Genomic DNA, 11,466 nt, shown 5'->3' with positions numbered 1-11,466 from the left:
CATGCTTTTTCTCTGAAACTGTTGTTGTCCCTTAGGCCACACAGACTATTTGGTTAATGTTAACCAAAAGTGAAATACACTTAGCTATTTAGGCATTGTTTTCGGTCTGGCTCCATTCTGGTATGGAATTTCAAACACATTTTGCGCAAACCCTGTTACAAACAAAATGTTTTGTAGTTGCAAAGTATTGTTTTTTAAAGAAAAAGGGTTAAATAACCTAATGTCAGCCATGGCAATATCTCATTGCATCATTACTATTAATAATATTGTGCTTTGTACCAAGCATTTTTTTTAGTTTATTAATTTTTATTTATTTACTTATTCATTCTTGTCAACTGATCATTCTTATATTGTTCCCTAACAGTTGAGCGTGTAAACATATAAGCAGATGCTAATAAAGACGCTGATAAAGAAAAAAAATGACCTCAGCTTAAATCAAGTGAACCAAAATAACTATGCATGTCACTGCCTTAAATATAATTTTTGGAAGGTGAAACCTTTATTTTAAATGAAGGGTAAATGGCACAGTACACTCTTAAAAATAAAGGTGCTTCACGATGCCATAGAAGAACTTTTTGTCTAAATGGTTCCAGAAAGAACCTTTCTGTTTCACGAAAGGTTCTTTGTGGCAAAAGAAGGTTCTTCAGATTATAAAAAGGTAAGAAAGAGATGGTTCCTTAAAGAACCTTTGACTGAATGGTTCTTTGTGGAACCAAAAATGGTTCTTCTACGGCATCGCTGTGAAGAACCTTTTGAAGCACCTTTATTTTTGAGAGTGTATAACAGGGTTGAACAGAAAGTACAGAGACAAAGGAAAATTCTGTATTTGCTTTTTCTCATTTTCAGGGGGAAAAAAAACATGATATTTTCATTTCAAATAAATAGGTAAAAGTACATTTTTGGAACTATGTTTAAAATGGATAATGCTGCAGAAAACTGTAAACGTCTGGAAGAAACAGTTGAGACAGTAAACTGTTGATCAGTAATAGAAAAGCTTCCTTTATTGTTTTCCCGATAGTGAGTAATGATCGTTTTCTCAGGCTCTCATTTCAGTCAGTTGATAAAGATAATATACAGATTTTTAAGTCAACAGTGAATCCATTCTAAAATGCACATGCCTTAGACCAGAGGTTCTTATCTAGGGATTCAGATGAAAGTGCAGAAGATTTCAACGGCTGTATTAATATAACGATCCAGCAAATGAGTTTGTGCCAGAATGTCACTGAAAGCCCTGCAATTCTGTAACCTAAAAAATGGGTTGCATAACAAAAGAAAAAATAATTTAATAAACTTTATGACTGTAAACTAATTTGACTAAGGCCGATTTCAGTAGCTGTGCCACACAAGAATGTGGCCACAGTGAGATGGACGAGTGAAAGCAGTGATGTTGCACTTTCAGCACATGACCCCAAATGTGACTCCTCATTCCTTAGCCATTCTAGGAAATTGACTGGTCAAGAAAGTGGACTCGTCTCTAAGTATCTGAGGTTTGCAATCTCTCTGGTGTGTTGGAGAATCACGTTACAGTCACTTAGAGAATGTCGGGCGTGAGGAACACTCAGCACACTGCACCCTTTGTGTTCCTCTCGCAGGTGCAACAGCTGAGAGAAGAACAGCTGTGACTGACCGGCCACAAAGTCCATAGCAAGACTCTCCCTCGTGCTCAAAATAGCAAAATAAGGACTTTCCTAACTGTTGTGGACTGTGTGAAGTCTTATTTAGCAAGTCGTTAAAGCCACATCAAAAAAGCCACAGGATACTGAAATAAGACAATGGACGTGTCTTTGCGTTATGTAGGTTAAATCGTCCCACTGCAATGCAAGAACACAAGCATTTACCGTTCATCTTGCTGTCATTTAATGTGCTAAATTTCAAAAACAATAGTTTAAATTGGAGAAACGTCACTAAGTCACATCTGGTTCCTTTTTTCATTTGGATTGGACGTGTCATTGACATCTGTTTTTATTTCTTTTCTGCCATTTACTCTGAATTAAATGGACGCTGCAGCAGATCATCTGATGCACAGGGAAGTTTCTGTAGACTAAATACGGACATTTTAGATGCATAAAATAAGAGATTTAAAAGATATAAAATACATATTTCGACCACATGAAATGTGACCAGTACAAAGTGAGAATTTGTTCTTGGGTTCCCTTCACTCATTTAATAGGCTCCTGGTCTATCAGTACATCTGGTATGGGTCTACACAAGACTCACTGGTCTCTAACACAACATCTTAAGCCTACACCTCACCTTAACCATTCGCATTTTTCTACCCTCAGAACCACATTCACGTCAAACACAGATTTGCAATGACGCATACAGGTGCTTTCGCGAGGCCAATGTCAATAACCCAAAAGAGACAGTTGTTTCTATAGCCACTGCTGAGGATCGATTCACCCATGAGAAACTCAATGTCTGAGACTCAACACATCGCCGCCCAGACTGACCAGTATAAGAAAAATACATTTCAAAGAATTCTCTGTACGTCCAAGGGCACGCGAGGACTTTTTTTTTTTTTTTTTGTGGAAACACTTTGACTCAGCATTGACTCCATAGATCGTGAAGTTCACCATAAATGGCTTCACTTTTGTCCCGCTGCTGTTGTTCTACATTCCCAAACATGTGTGATAGAAGCGTGCCATGTGATTGGAGGCCTCTCCCAGTCCTCACGCAGACAGCTGCTGTCCTGATGACAGTGCACATACGGACCCCTCGGAGTCATTTAAACTTTAAAGATCCTCCAAAGGAGGCTGTGAGTGTGTGAGAGTCGCCCCTTCAGTCTCTCTTTTGGTCACTTCTCCAGAAGATCTGGCGGTTTGAAACAAGCAGACAGTCTCTTAAGTCCTTCCAAGTTTTCCAGAAATCCTGAGGCCTTTTATTTGAGTCACAATGGGAGCGTTTATCGCCAAGATGTTGCTGCCCACCATCAGCAGTTTGGTGTTCCTTCCTGCAGCCAGTGTTGCCGCCAAGAGGGGTTTCCACATGGAGGCCATGGTCTATTTCTTCACAATGTTCTTCATAGCGGTAAGAGGCTTTTATAAATGTTACAGACATGTGGAGAAATATACAGTACTACGCTCTTCATCTTTACAGCTTGTGTGTCTCTTATTAGTATTGATATACTTGTGTCTAAAGGGCCGTTTACACAGAAAATGGTCTTGCGAACAAAGACAAAGTAGAACTTCTTTTAACCGGACATGCCTCTTAACAATTGTCCAACTGAGTTTACATAGGGGGGAAAACTACATAGACATACTGGGTGTGATATTTTAATTTTAACTAAAGTAAAATCTGGGATTTGTTAATTGATTGATTGATAAATGCAATATACTACAGTATATAATACTTTCTAGGGCCATTCACAATGAACATTATTGTGTTAAAAAAGCAGCAAGACGGCGAAATGGTCAAAAATGTGCAAATGTAAATTTAAAAAAGGCAACAAAAAAAAAACTATATAGAAATGATAGGTAAAATGTTTTAATTTCAATTAAAGCAAAAGTGATGACAATTTTTATTTCTTCACTTATTTTATATATTTTAATATAATATTTTATATTACATTTAACCCTAGATATATATGCTGCTCATGTACGAGACTCTAAAAAAGCTATGAGACATGGCACAATTGTCAAAGACGTCCATCTAGCTTTAAGTAGAAAGCAATTAAAAAGCGCATTGGAACACAAAACACTTTCTGTGTGAACTGGCCCTAAATTCTCAACTCATTACAAAACAACCAATGAAAAAAAGTTTACAAAACTCAGGCTACTGTAGTTTGTTCAGTCTGATAGCATTACTGAAGGAAAAAAGGTCTTCTTCATGAATTTTTCCAGACAAGAACGCGGAAAGTTTCATCTAATCTATCTTAGAGCCTTTTAAATTTACATTTATGTTTTCAGCCGGAATCTTTCTATCAAGTTGACTTAGCAGTCATGTGTTTTCTCCATTTGTGCTCAGATTTACCATGCGTGTGATGGTCCAGGTTTGTCCATTCTCTGTTTCATGAAGTATGAGATCCTGGAGTACTTCAGCGTGTATGGCACAGCTATCTCCATGTGGGTCACACTACTAGGTGAGCAAATTCCAATAGCATCTCTGTATCCTCATGGAGAGCAAATCTCAATCAAAGTATGACATAGATACGCACTCCCACACAGGTCAAACAGCCAAGCAAAGTGCTTTAAAATACTATTTTTCGTGAGCAGTGTGACAAGTGTTTATAACTTGAATTCCGCTGTGTCATGTCAAGAATATGTGTCCATTTGCTCTTATCCAGCACTGGGAGATTTCGATGAACCCAAGAGGTCTTCGCTCACCATGTTTGGGGTGTTGACATCAGCTGTGAGAATCTACCAGGACCGCTTAGGCTACGGCATCTACTCCGGCCCCATTGGAACAGCTGTCTTTATGATAACAGTCAAATGGGTGAGTTTAAGAGACATCAGATGCTGTTCTTACAGTGCTTTTAAGAGCAGAGCTCCAAATAAACTTGATGAGGAACTGTATTTTGCTCATATTGACAACATGGAAACTCAAAATTTTATTATCTACCACAAATGCTTTCACAAGGTTTTACAATATTGTTTTTGCTTTGCTCCAGTTACAAAAAATGAAGGAAAAAAAAGGCCTTTATCCTGACAAAAGTGTTTACACTCAACAAGTGGGGCCAGGGTTCTGCTTCGGTGCTCTTGCTTTGATGCTTCGCTTCTATTTCGAGGTAAAAAATATAAATGTGCAGCTCTTAAACTGGAGTAACACATTACACAGTTTGTCAGAAAAGCATGTTTGCGTAACTGCAGTAATGACTTGCTCATTTACTCCTGCAGGAGTGGGACTACGCTCATGTCCACAGTTTCTACCATGTGTCACTGGCTGTGTCCTTCATTCTGCTGCTGCCCAAGAAGAACCGTTATGCCGGGACGGGACGCAACGCAGCCAAACTCAACTGCTACACCCTCTGTTGCTGTGTATGATGCATCTTTTTATCTGAGCGAAGCTGTAGAGGTGATCCTCACCCTGAAAGCCACTTTTAGATGACAAACAGTCTCATAGTGAGCATTTAAAGGGATTGTTCACCCAAAATAAGAATTGTCATTATTCTCCGTCATGTCATCCCAAAACTGTACGACTTCTGTGTAACAAAAAAGGTGACTTTTTTTAGTGTTGTGCTGATTGCTCTTTTTCATGTGAATGAAGAAAGTGGGGACTGGATCTATTAAGCTTGAAAAATGATATAAAACCCCTATATAAAGTAATCCATACAACTCATGCTATATTCATAAGCCTTTTGGAGAAACAGACCATAATAAGTTGTTTTTCGCTAAAAGCCTTCATACCCATCCTAGCTCTCCTTGGCCTGTTGTCAAGAGCTCATAAGAGAAGCTGCAATGTCAGAATGTCAGAAACATTCTTTTGAGCCAGATCTTTTCAGTGAATCACTTGATTCAGTTCACAAGACTGAATGATTCAGCCAGGAATTTGACCTTGGCTTTCAGTGATTAGTTTGTAGCAGTTATCAGTTCACTGGAAATTATTCACTTGTAGCAGTTATCAATTCACCAGAACTCATCTTGTTTGTTTTAGATTATTTATGACATTCTACAGTAATTTTGTAACATTATTAATCTTATAATCTCCTTCACTTTACTTACACTTTTTCATACAACTTCAAAAGACTTGGAATATAGTGTTTGAGTCGTATGGACCACTTTTATGGTACTTTAATAGTTTTGCAATAGTTAATACTTTATAATAGACTTTTAAGTTTAGTATAAGCTTAAAAGCCTCAGACCTCATTCATTGCAATTGCCCTAAGCTACCAGTACGTTTTTTCTTCAACAGAAGAAAAGAAAGTCATACAGGTTTGGAACAACATGAGGGTGATTAAATGATGACAGAATTGTCATTTTTGGGTGAATTATACCTTTAACTTTCCAGAGATTGTCCATCATGTTAATCACACTCCTTTTCTCAATAGCAGACTTCACAGCCTCAGATGAAGGAAAAAGCACGGACTATCTGGACTACTCCTCAAAAACCCTGGATGCGGACCTGTGGTCCTGGCCTGCCATTACACAAATCCCGGCCACGCACCATGTAATGCAAGAAACTGTGTCTGTTAACAGCACTCTGAAAGTGAGAACAGTTATACGACCTCCCAACAGGCCAAGTATGCCTTGGACAACTTATTTGCAAGGATAGCATGATGCCCGATTGACGTCAAAATCACTAAAAAGGTACTGAAACGTGTTTAAAGACGCATGGCAAGATAAGGATTGTGACAGCGAAGAATCTCCGTCACAAGAAGAGTTCAACTGAAAAGAAAAGAGAAATTACCAAGACTGGATTTGACTCATCAAACCCAGCTGGAAAGTTTATGAGTCGCAAAAAAACAGCAGACGCATTATCTATCCAAAATGAATAAACTGTCTTTCAAAGGTTCCTCAGTAGGGACCACTTGTCTATATCCGTTTAAGAGACTGTAAAAGAGTCCATTTAATTATTTATATTCGTCTGTTTGTGCCAGACAGGTCAGACATCATCTGGGTACAACTAAACTCTACACTAAACCTATAAAGAAGCAAACAAACGGTTTGATATAGCTGCGGATTGAGGGAGGATACATTTTTTTGTTTTTATGTAAATATATATTTATTTATTACACTGTTTAATTTCATGTATCAATTGTCGTTTTTCATTTTTAAATAAAATAGTTTTTTCAGGATTTATTGTAGTATTTATTTTGAACACACTGTGTTTGTGTACATTCGAGGAAAATTAACTGTTATATTACGATGTTGAAGAAAGAAAAATCTTGTGGCTTTCTTTAAACTTCATTGAATTTCAGACTTCAGTCCATTTAAGTCAGTCCATCTGCACGCTCCTAACACTCTCCAAAAATTACAAACACACGTGGCATGTTTTAGACAAAACAGTCTCCCGGCAAACGTGAATGAAATTTTGGTCTGCAAAGATTCCTTTGACAAGAGGCCAGGCCACCAGCTCCTCTGCCCAGAGAAAGGTGTTTTTGTCTGTGGGGGGAAGCTGGCAACTCGTGACTCTCCTGGCCGTCTGTCCTAATCTGCCAAAAAGAGTAACCTTACACTTTTATTACACCAGTGTGAATCACTTTTGGGCGTCTTTATGGCCACTGTCTGTTTAAAACCACTTTGTTTGTGGTCTCAGCCCCCCCACCCCACACACACACACACTGTCTGAGGAAACTCCACCAAGCCCCACCACCGTGAGGTTCATTCGAAAGCAAACGTACCTAGACTGCTGGCTGGCAGCATGAAATCCCGTCTGCCACCACAGCCCTCTTCCACTTCTCAGCCTCTTTATTGTTTTCGAGGTAATTTATTTAAAACAAGAAGATCAACTTCCTTCTTCCTCAGACATGTTCTTTGGTGTCAAATGTCAAACTTAGTGCACTTCTTAAAAACTAGAACCTTCCTGTACTCGCCAGTATGGAAATATAGAAGAAGTGAATGAAAAGCTGATGTTAATTATATGTTAATTCCTAAATGAGCTTCATGCTAAAAATATGAATATATGCACTGAAAAAAATGATACTCTTGACCAAATATAGTCAAATTTGTTCACACACATGTGTATATATACACCATATACCATATATATATGTGACCCTGGAGCACAAAACCAGTCTTAAGTCGCTGGGGTATATTTTTAGCAATAGCCAAAAAAAAAACATTGTATGGGTCAAAATTTGTATATGCCAAAAATCATTAGGATATTAAGTAAAGATAATTTTCCATCAAGATATTTTGTAAATTTCCTATCGTAAATATATCAAAACTAAATTTTTGATTAGCAATATGCATTGCTAAAAACTTCATTTGGACAACTTTAAAGGCGATTTTCTCAGTATTTAGATTTTTTTGCACCCTCAGAGTCCAGATTTTCAAATAGTTGTATCTCGGCCAAATATTGCCATATCCTATCAGATTATGTATAAATCTCAATTTCAAAAAATTGACCCTTATGACTGGTTTTGTGGTCCAGGATCACATATGGTTTGGTTTGGTTCAATCCTTACATTTTGACTTAATGTCAATCAAAACCATTTCTTTTCAACAAAACATTCATACAAAGTAAAAAGTCTTTATTATAAAGACTACACTATATTTAATCCGCATATTTTCATTAGACATAAGCTGAAATGTTTATTTTTTACAACTTAATTTCACTACAAACAAAAGCTAAATTAGCTATATGAGGAATTTGCTTAAAGTCCCCATGAAATCAAAATTAAAACTAAATTAAGTTTTTTGGGTGTTAGTATCAATATGTTAGTCTTAAAGGAAAAGTTATAAGGCAACGATTACGATATCATGGTTTCAATAACACATCAAACAGAAAGCATATTATTTGGGAGTATATTGCTCTGATACTTTAAATGATTTTAAATGATTGTCTTATGAATTGTCTGTGTAAGTTCTGTTTCTTTGTCTGTGACAGGAGAAACGCGCGCTTTTCTGGGAAGTAGTAAAAGAATGCGTCCCTTTTTTGAAATGCAGGGGCAAAAGCGGAGGTGTCCTGAGGTCATGCCCATGTCACGAGTGTATGTCTGCCAAGATATTGTTTATGCTCAACCAGCAACATTACACACTAACTAACGTTAAAAAAGTGAAATTGCAATCAACCACCCCTTTAAATCACATCGTACTTCATCTTCTAATCAAATCTTCTGACCAATCAAATGCTCTCTAGAATCCGAAGCGCCCGCCCCCTGCACTATAAATAGACGCTGAATCTGCAGCTAAGATCGGTCGCTTGTTCACAGTGTAGTATTTCCTGTACGGTGAATGGCTCGAAGTGCACAATGTAGGTGATAGGGAACGATTCAGACAGTGTAAATATGCTTTTGATTGGTGCAAATGAGATCTGGTTTCACGCGAACCGCAGCAGCGCACACAGTCTGATCCGGACTTTGGCTCCGGTCCAGAGACGCGATCGCACGGAGCGGATCATATGCGCGAGTCGACATATATTAAAACCTTTTACAACTACACAGCCTCAGCATGATTATGACTACTATTTTGATTTACTAAGAGTTTCATATTGAATCTAGCGGTAATCTATTAGACTGTGGCTGTCAAATACGGCTTTACCGAGCTCAACTGCTCTGGTCCAAGCAGATATAAACTAAACGCTATTGGCTATTTTAAAAGAGGGACGGGGCTGCTCGATATGTCCCGCCCTCTCTTCCTGTTTCAGTTGAAATTACGTCACCACATAGAATAATGCTGCGTGTTTCAAGGCACTTCAGGGGAAAGATAAAACTGAGGTGGAAAAAACATTTTGTTAGTCAATCTTTAATTTAGTTTACTTACAGATAAAGTTGGGAATATTCTCTTCAAAAGACCTTATTTTTTTAATTGTGATGTCTTTTTAAAATATACATCATCTTTTCTGCTATGGGCTAAAAAACACTAGGAAAATTAAATAAAACCCACAATCATTTCTGCAGTCAGTAAAGCTAGCCAGCCTGTGCTCTGCACATCAACATTCTGGTGTCAAGAGAAACGTGTTATTGTTTTTGGACGAACTGAACAAAACAGGTTTAAACCAGAAACCATGATTAGATGAATATAAAAATGCACTTTAAATAAATGATACAGCCATTTCACTTTTTTCAGCATGCTCATCCAGAAGCACTCCACCTGATTTTCAGGTATTTTATTTCCAGCAAACCCAATAAAGTAATAAAGCACATATGCATGCATGCAAACATGTCTTAGTCATCAAGACATCACAATATGTGATTCCGCAATATTTATAGGTTCAAATGTTTCATTGTTTAGAGAAAGAATGAAACCTACACTACTGCACAAAGTTTTCATAAAACTAACATCATGAAAATTAGTTGTATACACAGCAGACGAGGCCCTCTAGAGGCATGAGGCCTCACAGTGCCCTGGAGACAAACATGAGCTCATCTGCTTTATGCATACAAATGATGACAAATAAACAAAACAGCATGTAACAATCCCAAACTTGTATTGTTGCATGTAACAGCATGTAAACTTCTTCAAGAAAAAACTACCTCTGTTCTAAAACACCCGCCTGAACTTTTTAAGTCATCTTAATTGGCTGGTTTTAGATATGCTTGATAAGAGTTGAAAATGAATAGCTAGCTTAACCACCTTCAACCTAGGTTAAGTTTGGCATGGAATACTAGCATACTGTTTAATGCACAATTTATACCAAACTTTTTGAAAGCATACCGATTCAAATACTTATTGTTTAAAAAAATAGCATGTGAAACGGTATGCATTATGCTATGATATATATTTCAAAGAGTAATAAGCTACATTGCTGTCTCATAACCTCACTGCATTGTATGCTTAATTCAGCTTGTGTAGTGCAGTCAACATCATCTAGTCTAATTTTGTGTAAAAATGTCTAACTCTTGGCAGTCCAATCAAATAATGAGGAAGCAGTTAAAGGAATGGTTCACCCAAAAACTAACATTTACTCACCATCAGGCCATGATGGATTTGTTTCTTACAAACATGCAGCTTTTTGCTTCACAAGACATTAATCGATGGACTGGAGTTGTGTGAATTACTTGTGAATTATTGTGATGTTTTTATCAGCTATTTGGACTCTCATTCTGACGGCACCTGACGGCAGAAGGACAAGTTATTGTGGGTAACATCACTTCTGGTTCATGTTTAAAAAAAACAAAACAAAACACTAGCTTTCTATTTTTTCTATTCTATCTACTTGTTTTTCTTTGTGTGTGTGTGTGTATATGTGTGTGTGTATGTGTGTATAATATGTATATGTATATATACATCTTGCTACGTGTACTGCGTTAGGCTAACCGAGACTTGTCATTTGCACTTATATATTGTTGCTCTTTTGTTAGTTTTGACTGCTTTTATTGTCCTCATTTGTAAGTCGCTTTGGATAAAAGCGTCTGCTAAATGACTAAATGAATGTGTCACACTGGAAATGTCAGGTCAAGTCTGACATTTCCAGTGTGTTTTGGGACACAAAATGTCACACTATGTGTTCTGGTTGTACACTAAACTGAAATGTAGGCTGAAATACACTACACGACTTTTGTACATTTATTTATTTTTTACTTTCGCCCCCGATTTACAGTAAAAGCTGTCAGTAGACAAAAACTCCATTAAACAGTTTTAAAAGCTGTGAGCTGGCAAAAATTACATGGATCTAGTACTTTTATACACTGCGTGCCATTGTCAAGACTGTAAGTCTATCCCTCACAGCCTCATTTTCATCGGTGTTAAAATCAATAAGGCGTCTAAAATGATTAAGCTCTAATGTGATGATAATAACTGAGTGCTACTTCAAATCGTTGACAAAGATAAGCTGTAAGTCAAGTGAAGATTATAAATCACCACACAGCTGAGCGAATGCCTTCTTCGCAGTCTACATAACCGCAGACTGGACTAAATGGTCAGTTAC

The 11,466-nt window shown here is 37.4% G+C and overlaps 1 protein-coding gene across 1 annotated transcript; it reads left to right on the top strand.

The window, feature by feature from the left end:
• Positions 1-2,892: 2,892 nt before the first annotated feature.
• On the top strand, positions 2,893-4,979 carry LOC107699700 (protein myomaker-like). Its single transcript, XM_016501032.1, has 5 exons — positions 2,893-3,027; positions 3,964-4,078; positions 4,283-4,431; positions 4,607-4,723; positions 4,833-4,979. Exons 1-5 carry the CDS (start codon positions 2,893-2,895, stop codon positions 4,977-4,979), a joined length of 663 nt encoding a protein of 220 aa, XP_016356518.1.
• Positions 4,980-11,466: the final 6,487 nt, after the last annotated feature.

This window comes from Sinocyclocheilus anshuiensis, unplaced genomic scaffold (assembly GCF_001515605.1).
Source record: "Sinocyclocheilus anshuiensis isolate Anshui unplaced genomic scaffold, SAMN03320099.WGS_v1.1 scaffold278, whole genome shotgun sequence".
Taxonomy (NCBI): Eukaryota; Metazoa; Chordata; class Actinopteri; order Cypriniformes; family Cyprinidae; genus Sinocyclocheilus; species Sinocyclocheilus anshuiensis.
The sequence above is the reverse complement of the archived record's forward strand: the minus strand, read 5'-3'. Positions and strand labels throughout refer to the sequence as shown.

Excerpts from the sequence above, each read along its gene's own strand:
- LOC107699700 (XM_016501032.1), top strand. The coding sequence starts at position 2,893 with ATGGGAGCGTTTATCGCCAAGATGTTGCTGCCCACCATCAGCAGTTTG. Across the intron at positions 3,028-3,963 it reads TCACAATGTTCTTCATAGCG|ATTTACCATGCGTGTGATGG; the intron begins GTAAGAGGCTTT and ends ATTTGTGCTCAG. Across the intron at positions 4,724-4,832 it reads TGCTTCGCTTCTATTTCGAG|GAGTGGGACTACGCTCATGT; the intron begins GTAAAAAATATA and ends TTACTCCTGCAG.